The sequence below is a fragment of the Macrobrachium nipponense genome, chromosome 6 (assembly GCF_015104395.2).
Source record: "Macrobrachium nipponense isolate FS-2020 chromosome 6, ASM1510439v2, whole genome shotgun sequence".
NCBI lineage: Eukaryota > Metazoa > Arthropoda > Malacostraca > Decapoda > Palaemonidae > Macrobrachium > Macrobrachium nipponense.
Genome location: NC_061108.1, coordinates 84658845 through 84681598, shown reverse-complemented (window position 1 = coordinate 84681598; position 22754 = coordinate 84658845). Strand labels below are relative to the sequence as shown.

The 22754-nt window shown below is 31.7% G+C and overlaps 1 protein-coding gene across 3 annotated transcripts in view; it reads right to left on the bottom strand.

Annotated features, from left to right (window-relative positions):
• Positions 1 to 22754, bottom strand: part of LOC135216376 (coiled-coil domain-containing protein AGAP005037-like) — a 1031334-nt gene that overhangs the window by 100958 nt on the left and 907622 nt on the right. For all 3 annotated transcript variants that reach the window (XM_064251640.1, XM_064251641.1, XM_064251642.1), the window contains 4 exons: positions 22511 to 22618; positions 20457 to 20555; positions 20239 to 20322; positions 15198 to 15330 (listed from right to left, as the gene is read on the bottom strand). In XM_064251640.1, the coding sequence (XP_064107710.1) occupies positions 15198 to 15330; positions 20239 to 20322; positions 20457 to 20555; positions 22511 to 22618 (424 nt within the window). The remainder of the gene's footprint in view (positions 1 to 15197; positions 15331 to 20238; positions 20323 to 20456; positions 20556 to 22510; positions 22619 to 22754) is intronic.

Genomic DNA, 22754 nt, shown 5'->3' with positions numbered 1-22754 from the left:
GGGGTAGGAAGGTATATAGAAGAGCCTACAAAGGTCCGAAAAAGGTGTTTCGCGTTTAGTTAAAGATAGGATAGAATATTTATGATTTATTCATTAGAATGAAAATGTAAAAAATAAATGTGCATGTTAGGCAGTAGAGAAAAATTATTTATAATAAAATATTAGGCGTTTGTTTTAATTTTCGTGGGGGAAACAAGACTATTGGACCGTAAATTTTAACATGTCTTAATTTATTTAGTGTAATGAATATAGAATTTACGCAATGCTCCTGGTCGATTATTTTGTGTTTCCACTTATAACTGAGCATATATGAGCGTGTTTGATTTGTTATGAATGAGGGGGAAATCTTGCACGCGTCCCGAGTAAGCTGGAAGTCGTATTACGCCTTGTTCTTTGAATAATCACTAAGTCAGTTTCTGAAAAATAAAATTTACTAAACTTTTTTTAAATCTCATTAGTTAAAAACTCCATATCCACTAACTAAATCACCTTATTCTCAGTCACTTCTGATTTAAGGGACAGCACAACCAACGTCTCATAAAATCTATTTTCCCTGATCTTCGTTTGCATTTTTGGACCATCTTTATTTACTTTAACTACTTTTTCATTGTTAATCTATTCTACCTCTTCAACTCTATCGCCAATTCTTTCATTCTTTTCAATACTTCAAGAACTCTACCCGAAATACTTCTGCATTTTTCTGCCACCTAACCTTCTACTTGAATTGCAATCCATTTCTTCACTCTCGCAACTTAATATCTAATTGCTTCTATTATTTTTATCTTATTTAACAATTACATAGATTACAAGGAAGCGGAGTCATTTGATGATTTTTACTTATTTCGCATTACAGACTTTTGATTTACAAAAAAAGTGCAGCGTCCATCGGCCTTTAGATAAGAGACTTTTCCATAATTTAGGAACATTTCAACTTTTCCTGTCACCATCCACACAAACATACAATGCATATACGCTATCATATGCAGTGGCACATATACTGACACTTGAGTATATGCAATTAATCACGCACACACAGACACGTGTATATATATATATATATATTATATATATATATATATTAATATATATATTATATATTATATATCATATATATATGTGTATATATCTATATTATAAATATAATATATATATATATATGTATATATATATCATATATATATATATATATATATATATATATATATAGTATATATATATATATGTTTATATAGTGTGTATATATGTGTGTGTATGTGTGTGTGTCTGTGTACCCGTTACATTACATGTACCTATAAGTAGATTTTGATATGATCCAATTCGCCATACCTACTGCAGCCTAAATGTAAAAATGTATAAATGAAATTAAAAACGTAAAAAAGATATTTTCCATTAACACTTCTTAAGGTGAATAAAATTTTAGGTTTCAACATAAAGAATTTGGTGCCTAGGCTTGCCCCAAACAAAATTTTCAAAAACTAAATTTCAGATAAACAAGTGGTATTATGGGAAATTTCGACAAATTTCATTTACCATTTCTCATCCAGATCTGATTACAGCCAGTGGTAGGTGTCGGTCCTATCCATGAGAATAAGGCATTGATCCTGATACAAATACAGTTATATAATATACCCAGAGAAAATTCCAATGAAATTCGGCTCTAGTCATCTGTGGCTAATGTCACACTTAACCATTTAAAGAATATATATATATATATATATATATATATATATATATATATATATATATATATATATATATACACAGAAACACACAACACACACACACACACATATATATATGTATATATATATATATATATATATATATATATATATATATATATATACATATATGTGTGTGTGTGTGTATGTATGTATCTATGGTACAATCATGACTCCTAGTTCCATTGTTAAAAAAAATATCGTGGGTAAAAAGAATTTTGTGTTATGTAATCTACAGTTTCAATGGAAATCCTTCAAGGTCTTGAGGTGGCATACGATTGAAAGTGAATAGGCAAGTAAAATAAATATCTGTTATTGAGTTATTTCGTAAGCAAAAATATCAACATACTATTTGTGACCTCGTGACCTTAAAACCAGGATATTAAAATATTGGGAAACCTGTGAGAGCAAAATAAAGATAGAATAAAAATTTTCCAAGGTGAGGTTTAGAAATAGTACCAAGCAACGTTTAGTGTATTCATTACAGATTTGTGTGACCACCATGTAAACCAAAAACTATGAATATATAAAAAATGTTCACCATCGTAGTAGGCAGTGATAAGGGGATACCAGCCTTATAATCTGCAGCAATCTATTTGCAAACGAAAGGGTAAAACCTTCTTATAAAAAAAAGGAAATTTAAAGAAGGATAACGACATTCATGGCAACAATTATTATAATAACTACACATTTGAGAACTATATTAAATAATTATTATAAATATTGAGCACTGATCTTAAATGTTACCTACATATCAAACTCGTAATATGTTCATTCCAATGATTTAGTATCCAACATTTTTTTTTCTCAGATAAAATCCTTTTAACAACTTTTACATTTCACGTGAGAAATTTAGGAAACATTTTACATTGTATACCTTGTTGAAGAAAATTGTGAAAAATGAAAAGGATATTTTAGAATTGCTTAGAGTACATTTCTAAAACCTGCGTATATTGCCATACTCTTAAGTCTGAATAATTTATGATATGAAATTTTTTAGCAGTTTATTTTGTATTTGATAACTGGAGCATTAATATGAAAAATCATGTACGTATTATTTTTTATATAAGATAAGCATTAGTGATACTTCGGGAGAAAGTTTTGTTTATTATCCATTTTTTATTTCATTATAACTTTTTCAATGATCCTAAAGTTTAATTAAAGGGTCAAATTACACATTTTTTGCTTGGTAAATCATGAAAAGTTATAGACTATTTTCAAGATTTTAATAGCCTAAAATCAATATATCTGCATGTAATTGCATGACTTTCAAAGCTGTATACTGTGAATATATAGACATTCGAAATATATTAGAATCACATCTTCGAAGCCTGAGCCTAGTAAGAGATAATAGTTTTGGGCCTATTGTTGTACCTTATTACATCTTCACTTACGATAAGTAGGAATGCGTTTGCTGTTATCAACATTTTCAGAATTGCTGTCACATTCCTTGTAAAAAAAAAAAAAAAACGTAACGTTAAAGTTATAAATGATATGGCCCAAATGTACGAATGAATGAGTTGTTTTATTTTGGAACTTTTTTTTTTTTTTTTTTAAGCAAAAATAAGATATTATCCTGGATCCTCATACAGTTGTCAAGTGAAAAAGCCAGTTAAGGTTCCAACCTTTCCCAGAATGGTCATGATCCTAAAGCTAAATAACAATAATTATAATGATAACAATAAACAGTCGTACACAGTATTCTGACGGAAGAGGTAAGGATAAAGAAATAGGAAGAACTGATCCTAGGAATAATAAACATACACATTGCAGACATAAAAAATATTCCATAACGATAGTATGCAAAGGATTTCATCAGCGTGACTGACATATTACTTATTTGCCATTAATTTTGGCTAGGGGAACGGAGTTGGCTCAATTTACGCCGTTTTATATCAGATATTTTCGGAATTAACAGTTTAATATACAGCATTAGTAAGGTATGTTCGAAAATTTATTATACCTATCTGTATGCTATGTTGAACAAATATTTTCTCTTATTTAATTTTTTTTATTAGTTTGCAACACCAAAAAGCATTCTACTCTGGCTTTGAGTTCATAGAATTGGTATTTTATAGAGAATGCTTTATTAGGAATAATCCCTAAGTATATGACTCAGACAAACAGTGAACTATATTATAATAATGATAATAATGATAATACAGTGATTATGGAATTGGAAATGTCAACCCTCCTGCAAACGCGTTTCTATGAAAATTATATCGACTTCAGTGAAAATTCTATTTTTTGGACTCGATCCCTGTTCATGCATAACAGAGGTTCATTAAAAATCGCTTGATATTCGTACTACTCTGGGATTCATCCAAGGATATGAACATAATCAAGAGTCAAGTTTTTTTTTTTTTTTTTACATTTTTTTTTACTGAAGAAATACTGAATAAAATACAGTCTAAAATGTTTACAATATAAACTGGTTAACATTTCTTCCTAAAGCAGTTACACATGCTCTTAAGAAGGTAGGAGTATAATGAACACAAGCGAGGTTACGACGTTATTATAATGCTGTCGACAGACGAGAATATGTTCACTGTCTCCTAACTGATATAAAGATACATGCCTTCCCTCAGTTTTACGGCCATAAAAATACTTCTTCTGCTACTAATTCGCATAGTAACAACATTATCACCATAATCACAATGCTCCCCTAAACTAGACACTCAGTCCAGCCAGTACCGAGACATCGAGAGATGTTACAAAGAAGCGCCTAAAGCTCACTGGAGTTAACTGGATCATATAGGCAAACCACCAACAAAGCAACAAACATAATCATAATGACACTTTCCCGGCAATAGACAGCACATAATTAGGACCCTTAATCTCTACTGCAGTTATTATAATCCTACGTCATTGAAACCTTGCCCTATCGTATGGAACAAAAGCCTGTTATTTTGCCAGTTATACATTGTATATATTTCACAATGTATTTTTTCTTGAGTAAAATAGATAACTCTTGATTATACCATATCATGAGTATCCTATTACACTTTTTAAACTTCTGTCCCACAGAAAGGTATATGACTTTTAAACAGTTACAGTTTGATGACAATAATGATAAAAATAATAATTTATCAACATTAATCCATTCTACCAAGCCTACGATGATTGTTAACACATGAACATTGAAAAGGTGTTTTTTCTTACTGTTCTTCACCAAACCGTTGCCTCTCATGCAAAGTATGGTGGCTCGAGAAAACCAAAAGGGCAGCTCTTCATTTCACATTCACTTCCTTTTTGTTCAGTCAGAGGAAATCCATAAAAATTTTTACGTAGTGTTATACCAATTCAAATACTTGGTTTATTATTATTATTATTATTATTATTATTATTATTATATTAATTAATATATAATATAATAATATTAATAATAATAATAATATAATAATAATAATAATAATAATAATAATAATAATAATAATAATAATAATAATAATAATAATAATAATAATAATAATAATAATAATGATAATAATAATAATAAGAATTAAATCTGTCAGGTAAATATAAGACTGTTTCCTCAACATAAGAAAATGACACTGCTTGTTCATTACTTACATAGACATTAACTTAGCAAAGGAGCTCTGAGTAAATAGCCGTGGACCTTATTATAAGTGAGTAATAAAAAAAAATAATCCTGGTACTCTGAACGATGAGCATCTATCAGATGTGCATAAACAGGATTTGCAAGTCATACCCAATGTTGGTACTTCAAATGAACAGAGGAGAAAGGTGGCAATCTCTGGAGTTTGACTTTGTGTTGCTGTTGTACATATAAAAAGAAATAGAAAGCAAAGAATGCTCAGAGAAAGTTCGTCAAAGCTTTTGGAACCCAATGAAACCAAATGAATATAATAAAAATATTAAGAAAATAAAAATATCACTCAGAGGAAAAAAGTTCTTTACATGAGAGGGGAACCAGGTATTTGAAAGGGTATAAGACTGTGTAAAAATTTCTTATGGATTTCTTCTCTGACTTAACAAAAATAATATGCATAAATATCTTTCAACTGTTCATGCGTTGATCAGCGTAGGCTTGGCGGGATGGATCACTGTTGATGAATTTGATCCATCTTCCCCATCATAAGAAAAAGTTGTTGTAGGTGGTGTTACAAGGATATACCACACATTTAGGTCTGAGGCGAGGTTCTGGCAGATGAGCTAAAATTCTCACACCCTGTATAATCTCCATAAATCTACAGGAAAAAAAAGTTGCTACCCATTGAGCAAACCCTTTCTTACTAGTTGAGATAATAATAATAATAATAATAATAATAATAATAATAATAATAATAATAATAATAATAATAATAATAATAATAATAATAATAATAATAATAATAATAATAATAATAATAATGTGGAACCGAATTTCCAGTCTCACACTTTCTTTTTAATTTAATCTTTCCCATTTTTCAATTAATCAAAGATCACATCATCACTGAGGCTAAAAAAACTATAATTTTTCCTAATGACTAAAGACTTCACATGAACTTCATGAAAGCCGATTTATCGTTGATGCTTTCAATTTAGAATCGAAAAAAATACCTAGGGAAGAAGCATAAGGCATATAATGTGCCACTTTATAGCAAAATTTAAATGTACCTGAGTGATGGGTTACTCTTTTATGTGCAAAATACCCAAATTCTTAACAATTCAAAATAATGATGTTATAAAGAGATTTCTTGTATTCCGAAACTAGTATGGTTGTAGAGTATACTTGGTTGGTGTTGAAGACGACATTAATGATCTCATTCCTGCTCGTGAGCATAGGCTTTTAATGAGACTTCCCATGCAAAATCCTCCACACACAATTTTAGGTTTGTAACACCCAACAGAGTAAATCTTATATGGAAGTTTACCTTTGCAAATATTAGTTTTGGTCTGAAGTCATCTTCGGTAATAAAGAAGATTCTGTACGAGAATTATGAATAGAGTAAATATTAAAAGATTCCTGGATGCAAAGTGCAAACGAACGCATAAATTACTCTCTAGCGTGTGGTAATGATGTTTGGTTGGTAACTCGTACCATCTAAATGGGAGGTACCTTGAAAAGCCTTTATTCAAGACCGTAAGAGTACTTTGGCATTTAGGTGCAACCCATGATTAGGAGTTTATAGGCTCCTTCAATTTTACAAATGGTTCGTGAAGATTAAAAAATGTTAAAGGAATTCTGAAAATATTAAAATTATACGTACAATTCATGAAAATTATGAACTCAAGGCTCACATTAACTGCCCTTGCTTCTTAAAGACATTTTTATTTTCACTTGATTACTTCTATATTCTTCATTTATGAAAATACCCTTTTAAATAAAACGTAGCATATTAAATGATTAATTTAATTTTCATTTTAGTTCCCATTTAAAAAAAAAGAAACCATGATATTGCCATTTTTCGTTGCGTTTTATAAATGTTTATTTTTATTATTAGTATTGTTCCAATGGTTTGTCTCTCATTATTTTATAACACCACCGAGGAAATAATAAATTGTCCTTAGGTCATTTGCATAAATGTCAAATGAATTAAGAGAGCATCACCCACTTTCAAAGCATCACTGGATAAACATCTTGTACTTGAAAAAGAAAAGAAAATAAAGCACTTCCGATTCTTATCCTGTATTTGACGAACAAAGAAATTCCCGCGAAAGGGAGGCTTACTACGAGCAGAGGGTTTTCTTAGTGGAGGTGGCTATATTACTATTGTACAGAAGCTTTACTTTTATCTTTAGGTTTACTTCTAATCTAAGTTTTATAAATACTGAATCATTACGTCTACCTCAGCTTCCAATTAAACTACTTGTTAATGTTGCAAAGCATCTACATTACATTAAGTTTACCCAATTACTACTTCTTTTAATGAATGCTAAAAGCTCGTGCATTTCCGATGAGAATATGCTGATATCTGTCGATACAAAACTGTCAAAAAAAAAATCTTTGAAAAAACAAGCTAAAACCTAGCTTCATAACATAAATACAAGCGGGTATATTTTCATTTCACTTAAAATTCTATTCTTATAAAAAGATTTTCTCTGAGTTATAAAAGTCTAATAGGATTCATCGTATTCGGCAAAAATTTCCTGTGGATTCAGTGATTATGTACTTAATGGTCACCAACTTTTGAACTGCCATTTTGTCATTTGATTTGATTTGTGTCTGCTAACTGACTATCTAATTTCAAAATACCTATATAGATATCCCTGAACAGTCTTGTGCATACACGCAGCCATTTACTATATATATATATATATATATATATATATATATATATATATATATATATATATATATATAGTATTTATATATTATTTATATAATATATATCTATATAATATATATATGTATATATTAATATATATATATATATATTATATATATACTATAATATATAATATATATATATAGTATATATATATATAATTATATAGTAATATATATATATATATATATATATAATATTAATATATATATATAGTATATATATATATAATATATATAAAATATATCTATATATATAGTATATATATAATATATTAATAATAATATAATCCTATATAATAATTTATATATATATATATCTATATATATTTATATATATAGATATATGATATATAATGTTATATATTATATAGAGATAATATATGTGTAGAGATAAGATATAATAAAAAATAGAGAGTATATATAATATATATATTTATATATATATATATAATATAGATGACTAAAAAGATATATATTATAGATATATATATATATATGTATAATGCAAACGTGTACACTTATATATTTACATATTGATTAAAATTAACGCATTTACATATATTGAGATATCCTTATGCATATAGAAAAATATCTATTTTCTGTTATCTAATCAGGTATATCCTACAAGATCTTTTACTAGAATCCCAATTCATTTCTTGAGCACAATTTTATTTTTACATTTTTTTCTCTCCATTGTTTTTAAGCAGAAGTTATTCCAAGATCTAAAAGAAACGTGTAAGAGGGTAAACTGGAACAAAAAACCTTCAATCTCTTTTGTCTTTCTTTGAGATCATCATACAGTGAAATAGTCGCAGGAATCTTCCAAATACCTCTTGTAAATCATCAACAGAAAAAGAAGGCTCAAAAAAGACAACTCAAATAACTCTGTTCGCACGACTATTTCAGAGCAAATAAAAGGTCGTTTATTGTTTTCCAACAGTGTCCCATGCCATGAAGCCAGAGGGAAGACCAACCACTTAACTACAGTACACAAATATAAGAGAATGATATTTCATCAGAACTTCCTTTGGCTTTACTCACATACCATTTTGTTTCGAGAAGAAATCAACCTTATGACGAAGTACATGAACTTTACGTATTGATGTCAAAGAAGCACTGATAGAATACCACTCTCCGCTGAAATTGGCTTTTAAGACAATGTCGATATAAATGTATATAAAAAGCTGCTGCAACTCACATAGGCCATATCCAACTTGGAGGTAATTCGCTCTTCTACCTCGGTGTAGAGAGAAAATGTGAATTTATTCTCAAGGGATACTTGTATTGAGTGTAAGTCGCTGTTAGTGGCGCCATGTTACATTTCTTATTATTATTATTTATGAGTATAGAAAAAAGAAGTTTACACAATAATCAACTTTCATTCAAGAAATATATCTCACCCCAGTAGAGACAAACTTACCACTTTAATGTTAAAAGAGCAAAATGACAGAAGTATAGTGCGTGCTGATTTGTTTACGAGTTTATATAAGAAAATCAACTCTAAACGTCGGAAGAAGAGTTATGAATATGATGAGATTTTTCATAATAAGCGGTATTCAAAATTCCAAACTCATTGAACAGTAATCTACCTTCCCGTTATCTTAAAATCTTAAAATTATAGCTCTATACAATATTTCATAAACAGAAATAAAAAAAATCAAACAATGGAAAACATTCTACCTGAACATGACGTAAATAAAATATTCTGACTAGTAAATCATATCTTAATAACAGAAGAATATGGAACATTAACTACTCTAGTCTCGTGATTACCCAATACCGTAAAAGAAACAACCTACATATCAACTGCGATCATGAGAAGCCTAAATGAAGCCTTTAAAAGATGGAACAATAGATTATGAAATATTACATCTATGCATGCGCGACATCAAGAGCAAAATATTTTGAAATTCAACGTTATATTCAGATGAAAACCATTTATACGAAAACAGGATAAAGAATGAACTAGGTTACACAAATAAGCGAGCAAATAGTAAGTAAAATATGTGAAAAAAAATGAAATTGTACGATGCAAAACAGTGAATATTTTTTACTCGGTAGATGCCACAGTCTCCTTGAAGTGCGAACTCCATTTCCAGCCCTGTTTGCTTCTCTATGAAAAAATAGAAATATGGAAATATAGAAAAATGTAAAAACATAGAAAATGTATATGAGTGTAAAAAGAAACAGAGAATTGTACACAACAGTTAAGAAAATAGAGTAAAAATTCTCACCTGTAATATAAGGTGAGATTTGCTTTCAAACAAGGTGGTGTTTCGTGAATGTGAAGGTCTGTACTGGTGTCTTGGTATGTTTTTGGAAATTGCGAGGATATGTGTGTCACTGTATTTCTATAGCACAACTAGTCAAAAATTGTAAAACGTGATTCCATATATGCCATATCAAAAATATGTTGGTATTTAAAAAACATTTTATAAAAAATAACCAGGTAAAATTCTAATCATTAGCAAAAGCTCACGTTTACAAAGGCCTAAGCAAAATGCCAGACGAAAGAAAAAATTCCAAATGTGACTAAAATAGAACTTGAAAAAGATAAAAAAAAAATTAAAACCAAAAAAGTTTAAAAAAGAGGCACAGCTCATTCTCAAAATAGAGACCACAACATTATGTACACATATATTATACATATATGCATGATGCCTGCATTCATATACGTATAATTGTAGGCCAGTATCTGTTAAGTGAAGAATGAGGATATCATCAAGGACCTTATTTCCACATGACATGAGGACCATTTTCATAGGATCAGGAAGAAGTCTGAAGGATGGAACAATTGACAACAGGGATTCAGAGCTAGAGTTAAACAAGCCGCGTGGAATTGGCGACACACAAATCTTACTATATATTATACTTTCTTTCTTGCGGCTAATGCTCTGACCAACCTAATTCCACGGGCTTCAGAAGATTTCATAGGTGAGAAAAGTTTTAGAATTCTCTTTTATCGTTTTTGATGAGGGAAAAGATTTTAACTTGTAGTGGTTCAAGACAATATGTACAGGTTTACAGAATAAGATAACGTGATGTCTTACAGAGGGAAGAACATGTCCTTTGTCAAAGTCTTTTCCCAAGAAAAAAAAATGCATACATTCTTCCATACATGTATGTACATATGCATACACACATACATACATGCAAAGATTTATTTATACAACACTCACTTTTCTATATTTTCTGTTATATATATAATTATATATATATATAATTATATATATATTATAATTATTAATATATAATTATATTAATATTTATATATTATATATTATATATATATATATATATTATATTATATATATATTATATATATACATAAATATATATATATATATATATATATATATATATATATATATATATATATTTGCAACATGAGTGCGTATTATAGATAGGTACATATAAATATAATATGTATGCATATTAACACATACACACATAAATTGTACACACGCCCACAAGCACAGACACACACACAAGTACTATGAGAAGAAAGGTGGTATAGTTGACTTGGGTTTGACGATGTTCAGAAAGTTCCACTGATTAACATTCCTTTTTGTGCAGATGATCGGTAGTTTTTAATCGTGCAGCAAACTTGAGTGGAGCCACAGAAAGTGGTGATAGTGTTTTGTGCATCTATGGAAGGTTAGACCTGACTGGTGTGCAACAATTGTGATAAGAGAAACAAAAACTACTGACGCTATGATGACAGGTTCAGAGAAAAGGGAAGGTTTGCTAAAGGTAAAAGCCATAACTTGGGTCATGAATCTATTGAAGGTCAAGTTTACAAAGAGTATTTCAGTTTTTTATCATCTGTATTGCTATTTAATTGATAATTGCAACTATTTAAAAAAAATAGCTTAGAGGTTACAACTAAGGGTCATGATATAAAGATAACTTGTACAGTAATATGTAGCCAAGAGAGTTTTCTCTCTCTCTCTTTTTCCGAGACAACATAACTCCTTCAAAAGAAAGAAAGAAAAGATACACGTTGAAGCATATAGGCAGAGGTGCCAGCAAACTGAAAAAGGTATGTGCTTAACATCTGCGGTTTGGCAATGCTGCATATTGCTTTCCGTACGACATCTTAGTCTTTTTGGCAACGACACTTTTTATATTGAGTTGTGGCTACCCGTCTGTGTAAGGCCAAGATCAATTAGCATGGAGATTCAGTGTACAAGGTCTTCGTACAGTTACAGTGGTAGCACATGAGTCAATTTCACAATTATGTATGCAGTCCAAAATTAGAATCAACACTGCAGCTTCTCAAAGTCTGAGCGCAGATGAGGAAACGAGACGACATGCAGATGCATCCTATCTAGATAAATCGGACACTATCTTTAACGGGTTGCGCTAAGTCAAAACCCTATACGCCAATTTTGTGGGGCTTATATGCTATAGTTCTTGCAATCACAGGAAAATTAAAACATATTCGATTATCTTCAGAGATATGCAGATACAGTGAAGGCTAGGCTCTCCTGCTTCGTAACTCACCGGAAGGTTTTCGCATAGTGCATAGAAAATCTCTGGAAAATGTTTCAGTTAAACTTAGGAAGCAGGGTACACAACTGCATATCTCTGATCGGAATTAAAAGAAATAAGAATTCATGTGCCATATTCTATGACATTTCAAAAATTGCAATACGATTAAGGAGAGGATAAAAGCACACGTACACATAGCTGAAGAGAAATCAATGAAAATATTGTCAATCATTATGGCACACAGGCTAATGCTTCTCATTTCCGTAAAACCTTCATGCAATTTAGCATCAAATTAGAAGAGATTCATTATAAACAGTCATGGAGTTTAATCAAACATTGTGTTCAATAGCATGCACTGATTTCTAATAAATCATCTAAATTACTCAAAAACTAGAAATGGTGATGTAAAAGGGCAAATCAAAACATGCAGTAACTGACAAAAGGAAACTGTATTAACATGAACTAAAACTAAAAACCAAAGGAAGAATGATTGTAAGCCTAACAGAATTCATCAGGTGAAGGACCAAAAGAAGGGAAGGCTGGTCACAAACGACCTTCACGTCAGCTTTATTTGACTTTGAACATGGGACTGTGCAAAAAGACTGTAAATATATATTTGCAAACAGACACACATGCATACTTATATATTCCAAATATATACGTATAACCGTAAAAAAGTTGTGTGTATGTTTATTGATACCTAAGCTTTCTTACACTGAATTACAACATAGGCCATTCCCTTCTTCCAAGAATCACCCTAGTTACATTATAAGCTTTTTTATTACAATATAATACTTTTTTAGAAAAAAAAATCTAGGATAGCTACTTTTTTAATGTTTATTTTGGAAAACTAAGTCATTTAAGTCCAACATATCCAATTGTAACATGTATGCAGTTTTTGAGATTATGAAGACTTAGGAATCTTTTAGAAACAATCTTATGCAACTTTTATGATGCATTGTGAGTGGCAAAGACATCAACATTGCATAAATCAAATGTTAAGATATCCATTTCCTATCACGGCATAATAATTGTATTTCCAATGTAGGTTTAAAATATTTTTTGATACTCAATAGAATTGTCGTGGTTACAGCATTGATGTGTTTTGGGTAAAATTACTCCTCAGGAGTGTGTATGAGAGAAATTTTTGTGGCACTATTAAGTTCTAATTATTGTATTCAAAGAAGCAATTCGTTGTGTTTTGAGTGTAATGAACATTATATCTGTCGCATGTGGATGATTTATTTGAGTAACTACTGTTACTGACCAGATATCTTTTAACCAAACGGTGGTATTTCATTTGCATGAGGACTTACTAATATATCCCTAATACTTATTTGGAAAGAAAAAATAGACTGAATTATGCATTTGTTACCTTTTAGAGTTAAAAATTCTTCGATGAAGAACTGAAGGATATAATGAACAGAGAGAGGTTTATATATATTTATATATAATATATTTATATATAATATAATATATTTATATATTTATTAATATATACTATAATATTATATATAATAGATAAATATAATTATATGATATATATATATTACTATATATCTATAATGTCATATATACATATATATACATATAAAATTATTACTAATACATAATATATATACATACATATGTATATACATACATATATTAGAGAGAGAGAGAGAGAGAGAGAGAGAGAGTGAAATTTTCCGTGTGCATAAGTCCTATGGATGCTATTGCATCTCAGGTTAGGGCACCGAATCACTAAAGCATAAGATTCCCAAATGAGCAATAAGAAATATTTATCAAAACCCTTACCTCGTGAATAAAAAAAACCTAAGTCTAAATGAAAAGATAATAGCTAAGCTTCCTTAAAGAGGAGAGAAAAAATCTAAATGTATACCAAAATACCTTGCCACAAAAAGGTCTCCTGAGTATTCAGCATCTCATTTCATACGGAAAACATGATGATACATAAGGAAAATAAAATACATTTCTGCATGACCAGGTAAACCAACACTGGTAAAAACTAAAAATTTCCTTAAATCTTTTCAGTGAATAAAATCAATTTTAATCAGTAGGTATAATATGGTGATTCTAAGGTTCACTGAAAACTAGACACTTTTGCTTGAAGGAAATCCTTCAACGTTTTTCTCAAATAATGTAGCTGTATTAGCCCTTATTACCTAAAACTGTGCTCGTTTAACAAAGAAAAAAAAACTTCAGTCATGTTTTAGACAGAAAGCATTACAGCAGCTGTTACTAAAAAAAACTATATATAAATATATCTTATATCATTTCAAAGTTAGTCCCAGACTATTGCGATTAAAAATACACTTTTGCCTCTAGAAGGGTGATCTATTATACCTTTGTGGTATTTGCCAATTGTCATATTAAAAATGCCTTACCATAAAAGAATTTCACACCGTAATGATCACATTTTATTTTTATTTTGAGAAAATATAGAAAAAAGATCAAGAAGATTAGCAAGTGTGTGCTATGAAATCTGAAAAGTTACACAATGAATTCAATTGCGTTATATTTCTCTTTCTTACAAATATATAGGTACACTTAGATTTCAAATGTAATGGAGGGGTAGCTAGATCATCCACCTAGACTGGGTGATAGACTTTTTTTTGTGACAGCGGTGGGTGAGTTTTGGTGTTAGTGTAAGTAACAGAAGGTTGGGCGGGCACTGTGAGCACAGGTGGGGGCGTGCTGACACATACCTTAGACGCTGAGGATCTGGCCTCCTCAGCAGGAGTTGGAGAGGTGGCTCTGGGGTCACCGTTGGCCACACCTACCAGCGGACCAGCCCCAGGGGTATTAGGAGGTACCCGTTGCTCTTGAACTGACGCTAACCTGCAAAAGAAAGTCGGCTTAGAAAAACAAAACGACAGACCATGTGGTTTACATGGCTTACTGAAGGAACAATGTGCATTGCCACAGAGTAATTTAAATCTAATCTTTGAGTAAGGTCATTTTGCATGATGGAACTAAAACAGTGTGAAGACTTCCCATTTTGAAATACATTGTAGAAAGTAATTTTCGGTTAATATGTTTATTTAAAATGCACAGTCACCGATGGCATGTTTAGATAAGTCGATGGAGTCATGAGTTTTTCATCAAATCAAAGTGAAAAGACAATTATCATCATGCTTATGGATTGGATGTCAAGACAAATTGTATGTGGTAGATCCCTTTAAGATCCGCTTCGATTGGAGCACTGAGTATCATAGTTAGCCATAATATAATTAGTAAAAAGTATTTCCTTTGAATCCACAGTTTTCCTAAACTTTTTATTCAAAATAATTTATAATGAACGGTATCCCCCTTATCACAGTATTTATTCCAGTTTTCTTCCGTTGGCAACTACTCATTATGTAAGCTTATCAATTGCTTTCTTATGAAGAAGATGCTTAATTGTTACATTCTCCTGTTCATAAGACCGATGTTTTTGTAACAGAAAAAACACCAATTATTTCTTGAATGATGTATTGTAAAAAGTTGAATTAATTTTGGCTTAACAGTCATACCCACATTTTTTTTAAATGCATTCAGTCAGCAGCAAATAATGAAGCAAACAACTCCATATATATCCAAATTACAAAATAAGACTGCATTTGGACCGCTCAAGATATAGAACAACCTAGGAAAACGGAAATTGACTCATTTTTCACGATAGCTGGAGTATCTTTATCCTATCAAACTTAAGACCTAACAGTATGTGGCATTAAACCAAAATGAACTTGCACCAATCCAGACATTGTATCCCTTACCTTAAGCTTGTCTCACCCCGCAGGGTATCAGTTTTCCTCCCATAAAGGCCTATGGCATTTTTTCAGCTGAATTAACGCCGACATACATTTAATGCAGATGTGCATTATGAGTTCGTGATCGATTCCCTGGCGTTATTCAGGAGTCATTTTCATAATCATTTCCGAATTTATTTTTAACCTCCTTTTATGCTGTTTACTTTGGAGTATTGTGCTACTCTTAAGCAATAACTTCAAATCAAGATTGGTGCGATTGTATACAAAGAGACAGTGGTATCTAATGAGTAACAAATCATTTTCTCTTGAACAAAAATGAAAGGAAAACATCAATACAGGGTAAAGACTTACCTTAGAAAAAGAATAGTCTTGGTTTGTGAATGAGTTGCATACCTCAACGATGGCTTGTTTTAACCGGAAGCAATGGTGCATTTAGGTATCTTTCTATGTAGGATATTTCTAGAGGCAAACATTCTTGAGTATTCCAGTTTCCCTTATCACCTTGTCTTCTGATATTGTTTTTCCAAACCATTCCCATTGCAAACAAGTATCCTCATTACTCCTTCTCAAGAGGTTTGCTTGTGCAAGGAGCCAAATTATACCTGTTGTATCCTGCATGCTGGCTGATATTTCCTTCTTACACACAAAATCAGGAGCAATAGAATGCCTAGCAATAAAAAGAATGTATTGACAGTCAGAGTTACTTTTGCAGATATAACCTGTAGCTCACTATCCGTCAGGAATACTCCCTGACATTACTGTTTGTTCTCATTGGTTGAAACAAAGGGCATCCAGACTTATAGTTTTGCGATAAGCTCAACTTCGTTACGTATATGATTCTTTCAGCAGGTCTCTAAGTTCTTGCAAATCTTTTAGGATTGGCCAGTTGTTCTTATAGCCCTTGTGGATGCTGAATTTCATTCCTTGTTTGTAGGAATGGTGAATCCTGTGTACTTTCTCATAAAAAAAAGTTGAAGGCACTGTGAGTAATGCAAGAGGGGTGGAGACATAATCATTTGCCTACACCAGTTGCTGGAAATGGATAACTTAACCTAATAAAATCGAATAGTAGTTGTACTGAAAGGTCTAGTATAAGTTAATATATTAAAGTGAGTATAACCCAGATGTCTCACAACATCGAGAACTCTCAATTATAGGACAATGGTTATCACGTTCATATTACAATTTGTTGATAATGCATCTTCGGAGAATCGGAAAGTATATAATCGCCCAGATCATCTAATCATCAAGAAACTTGTCTTCCCCTACAGGGGTATCATATGAGGAGAAGTTAACGAGAACAAAAAGTTCTTGTTGTAGTAAATAGGTCCAATATCCAATACGTAGCTTTAAAAACTGTCTATATACTCTTGGTTTCAGTAACACTTTTTATCAGAAGACTTGATTCTTGTAGCTGAAGGTATCTGCTATTATTTGTTCTACTCCTATTATGGAATGGAGGCTATCTATCTTCTTTGGGAACGTAAATTACATTCACAAGGTTGTTTGAGGAATCTAACTCTTTCTTCTGGGATAAGTAAATGATTCAGTCCTTTCTCATCTCCATTTCATATTCAGTTTTTATCACATTTTGGTGGCTTGATCAGTCTCTAATTGCAAGTTATGGCAGGTGACTTCATAAGTCTCATAGTTGCTAGCTATGACAGGCGGTAATGGGCACCATATTATTAATTTCCTGACGGCATTCTGTTTCTTCACATGTCAGAAGTAGCGAAACAACCTACAGAGGCATTTGGTAACTGAAAAGTATTAAGTCAATGTTCTACAATTTCAAGGGTATTTTCCTCTTGATGATATTGAATCTTTGTGACAGGGACTTCATAACTGTATAAACCGCTTCCACTGATTAAGTTCCCATCCTTATCCACGTACACCCGAAGAATTAGGCTGAAGATACACTCTCTCAGCTATTGTAAATGTGATGCGATCTGCTGTCTCGCACACAAGGTGATAGTATCATCTGTTGTTCTCTCTCGGTGCAACATACTGTGAATTGCCACATGACCACTCAAACGATAACAGCCCCAGCATTGCAATAACATTGTGATTATCTGACTATGCCATTACTTAACATAGTTTTCTCTTGAGTCTACTTAATGAAGTGTGGAGCAAACAGGGTTCTTAGCAACTATCTTAACTGGATACTCTTCAAGGAAAGGCACACTCTTTTGCCCTTACCAGTTTCGTAAAGTAAGGGTTCCTCGTAGTTTTACTTTGAATATTGAACATACTGCTATCCTGCTGCATATTTCTGATTTTTTTCGTGTCTTTGGATGCGTCCTTTCAGCTTTGCTTCTTTTAAATATTTCAGTTAATCTGAAGTACAGATGGTCATGGTATAATTCTAGTCTTTGGTACTAACGGTGTGTCATTTTTGGCTGGAGTCTAGAACTAAGACCAATAACTCCGTGACTGCTCTTCTAAGGATGCTTACATCTGATGTTCTTTACACGTTACCATTTTTCTTTGTCATGTCAATCCTTGATATATATCTCCCTCTCAGGTATGTTGGTCTCCATTTCTTGTAATTGTCAGGTAATTGACTCATTTTCGATGGCACATTCTCCACTGTATCAATCAGATCATGCGTTTTACTTACCTCTCAGCCTCATTAGCCTGGTAAAGCAGCCTTGACTATTTGTCCCAACCTCCCACAAAACTGATTCTCAGATGTCAATTTACTGAAAAGTGGGTGAAGATTAGAGAAGGTTTGGTTGAGCATTCTTAGGCTTGATTTTACATCAAGGACTTCAAAAGTCATCATTACCCTCTTTCACTGAAACTTGGCGATTTTCACGTGTATTTTGAGTGTGAAGGATTATAGTTTTCAACTCGTGCACTGACGCCACAGAGACCATGTCTAAGCCAATTCAGTAAACTCAGTCATAGCAAGTTCAAAACCGTGTGGAATAGTGCCATGGCAGTGAGATCTACAGTATCTTTTTCAACTGTTTTCATGCGTCCTACTTTCAAAGTTATCCAAGTATTCTTCAAACCAAGCAGCAAGAACAGCTACATACTTGTAAGAAATCCATGACCTTTCAATACAAATGAACGTATGAATATGAAATCCTTCGTAAAATGGCTTCTGTTGGGGCATCATAAAAAGGCTATTAAACCAAATCTTTATCATGAAATTAATATTTCATTTCGATTTCTAATGAAATTAAAATGAAATATAAATGTTAACTTATAGACGTCAAACATTTCAGCTATGCACCAGTGATGATAAAAAATAAACAACGTGCATCCGATTTATCACATTATTGCCTGAGTTATGTATCCAGTAATTTCCAGATGAATGTCTCTTTAGTATGATTTTACATATTAATGGGGATGTCCATACCCGAGAGAATCACCTGACAAAAAATTTCAAGATTTCTCTATTCGTACAACAGATGTTGTGTGTCAATTTTCATTCTTCCTTGCAGACTTATTTCAATGAAATTCATTCTTGACTTTATTGCATAAAATATTGAAGTTGAAGATAGTACCTTCATTAAGAGGACATAATGAAACTCGTGAAGTTTGAAAAATTTTCAATCAAGATTTAAGGAATCTAGCAGTTTCTGTTTCCCTTCTAATGCCACCTTTTTGGAATTCGCCTCTTAATTTTGGTTTTCCTGATGCCTACTCTTTACCTTATCAAGATGCAAGTGTGTTACTTCTTTCATTGCTATGTCCCACTAATCTTCCCTCTTTCTCTCTTATTACGCCGTGCAAGCTGGTTACGTTTTTAATTTCCACACAAAGTTCACCTGCTCAGCAGGAGTAGGTTTGAGGTCTCCAAGCGTTCTTGTTTTTCTTGTGGACCGGGTTAGGTAAAGGGAGCTGGTTATCATTCAGCTTTTTCTTTAAAGAATATTGACATACAGCTGTAAGCTAAAATATTTTGCCATGTTTGAGCAGTCATGATTGTTCTGGAAATGCCTTTAAATGTACACCTCAACTCATTGTGCATCAGACGATCACTTACCTCTTCAGAGTAACAAGAGTGCCGGTTAACTTCTTGCATCGCCGCAGCGCAGTTTCTAATTTGTCAGGCTCTTCTTCTAAAAATCTGCATCGGCAAAAAAGGGAATGTGAAATTAATAATTTTCAAGAATAAGAATTTTACATCATTGGAACCTTGTGCTCACTTAAATAAATTATACATATGTGAAAGAAAGCAAATTATTCAAAGAATGAACTTACTTTTCATCTCTAATTGCTTTCTCCATTTCGGCAGATATTAAACCTTTCAAACCATCTTGGAGTATAGGAAATCTTGCTTTAAGATCAGCTACTGTTTTGCTGTAAAAGATAAATGGACAGTTACCAAGTCGTCCATTGCATTACTAAATGTCAATAAAAACGTCTAATTTGGTTTTCCTTTTGTTTTCATCTCAAGAAAATCTAAGGCGAAAGATAAAGTCAAGATTACACAGCGGGGTGACATTTATATAGGTATATAGTGTGTTGACAGGAAAGAATGAATACTGTAACGCAAAACATGATAGTTTACTATCTTTGAAATTATCATTCAATTAACTTAAGCAATTAACTTCAAAAGACACCTGTTGGATAGTAAAAGAATTTTATTTACCTAAATAGTATTGAAAGCTTGATCAATTTCTTAAATGATGATGCATGATAATCCAGCCCTCATGAAGATTCGCATTGCTATCATAACGGTAACAGTGGTTTATTATGTTTACCCTTTAGTCTGGTACCAAGATTAGCTAGCCTGTTATCCCCCTTTAACCGTCTCCTTCGCAGAACATAAGCAGTCATCGTTGATATCCAAAACGTCTTGTATCTTGTCTCACTTAGACAGAAAACAATACAGCTTGGCGACAGATTTTCTGATTGCTGGGTGCCTCATAATATCCCAGCATGATAATCTCCCTTGGTTCTCTTATAATTCCTTTCATTTTTATCTTTGAAGTTCCTGAACTATGTAATTCAAACCGTATTGTTCTGAATGGAAAAGTGAAAATATCCTGTCTAATAACACAGTAGTACAACGGATATTTAGTTAAAATCATGGACACATTTCAGGTATCATTCTTTATATAAATTTTAAAGTATCATTTTTAAGGTTCAGTTGAACCTTAGAAAAAATAAGAATATACAAGGGCACAGATATTAGATACTGTTCCCACTAGGTTTTTTTTTCCAAAAGTAGAGATACTTTCAAGTTTCAAGGTGCACCAATATTCAGTCTTTCTATCTTATATTACACCTCAAATGCACAGTGAGCTAAAATTTTCCCACTGGAGTCGTAGCACCACACCAGCGTGTTAAAATTGATAATCAGTATTATATGATTACCCAGTATGGCTAAAATATCTCTCTTTTATCTAATTTATTTATCAAACTACGTATCCATCTCACTCGAAATAAAAAAAAAAACGCACACATTTTCCGTTACGAAAGTATAATAAAGTTTGATTTTAATGAAAATTAGATGAAATTTTCAAAATAATTATTGAATTATTTAACAGTGTTGGGCTAACTCTGCTACATAGATTCTTCTTTGAGATGAAAGCAAAACCCTGAGGGTATTTTGCACGTGTAATATCTAAGGTGCTGAATCCTCTTTAAAGTTACAAACTCATTTGCCACAAAAATTTTCTTCGACATTGAATTCTGCCCGAAAATAAGAATATTTACATTGTCACTAAAGTTATTATATATAGCAGACAGGAATTCCGATCAAAAATTTTATCTGAATAAAGGAAAAAATTTATTTTTATTTAGACTGATATCTTTGACTGTCCATAATCGAGTCTTTTGTGAATAAAGGACACTTGATTTGAAAACTCTCTAGATACGGCCCCCTGCTATTTTAGTAATCAAAACAATACAAGGGTCTGTGTCATTTAGGTAATAAAGATTATAAGAGGGGCCCATGTTAATTAAATAGCAAAGATAATGCAAGGGCCTTCGTCGTCGTTAAGTAATGAATACAATATAATTCTATCGTGAGAGTGAGTTTTTTTTTTCGTATGAAGAAAAGTTCTCTCTAGGGAATAACTAGTTTTTCATTTTAAATCAAATCTGTAAATTTTAATTGGTCATCACTTTGCCTTGAAATCCTTTCACCCCTCAATTTCAGTTAAGGAAAACAAGCTGCAAGATAAATTCAGCAATGTATTGACTAACATCCATAATAAATATGAGCTTATCTTTGTATATAAATATGTGCCAGAAAATAAGGCTATATCCAATTTGAATATGAAACGGGAAATAAATTGATAGCTTACCTAGACCTAGATAATATCAGAGCCATATTTTCGACATCTGACATATTAACGCGTAGTCTTCTATTGATTACATTATTACGAAGTTCCTCCACCTTCATCTCGAGGTCACTGAAAAAGAATTGTTTCAATATTAAATCAAAAGTCCGTCACTCATTCCTCATCGTACCTGAAAATGAATTCAGTTTATGTTGTTGTTTTCTTATGAAGTAAACTTTGTCGCCTTACTAAAGTCGTTTTCTTCCCA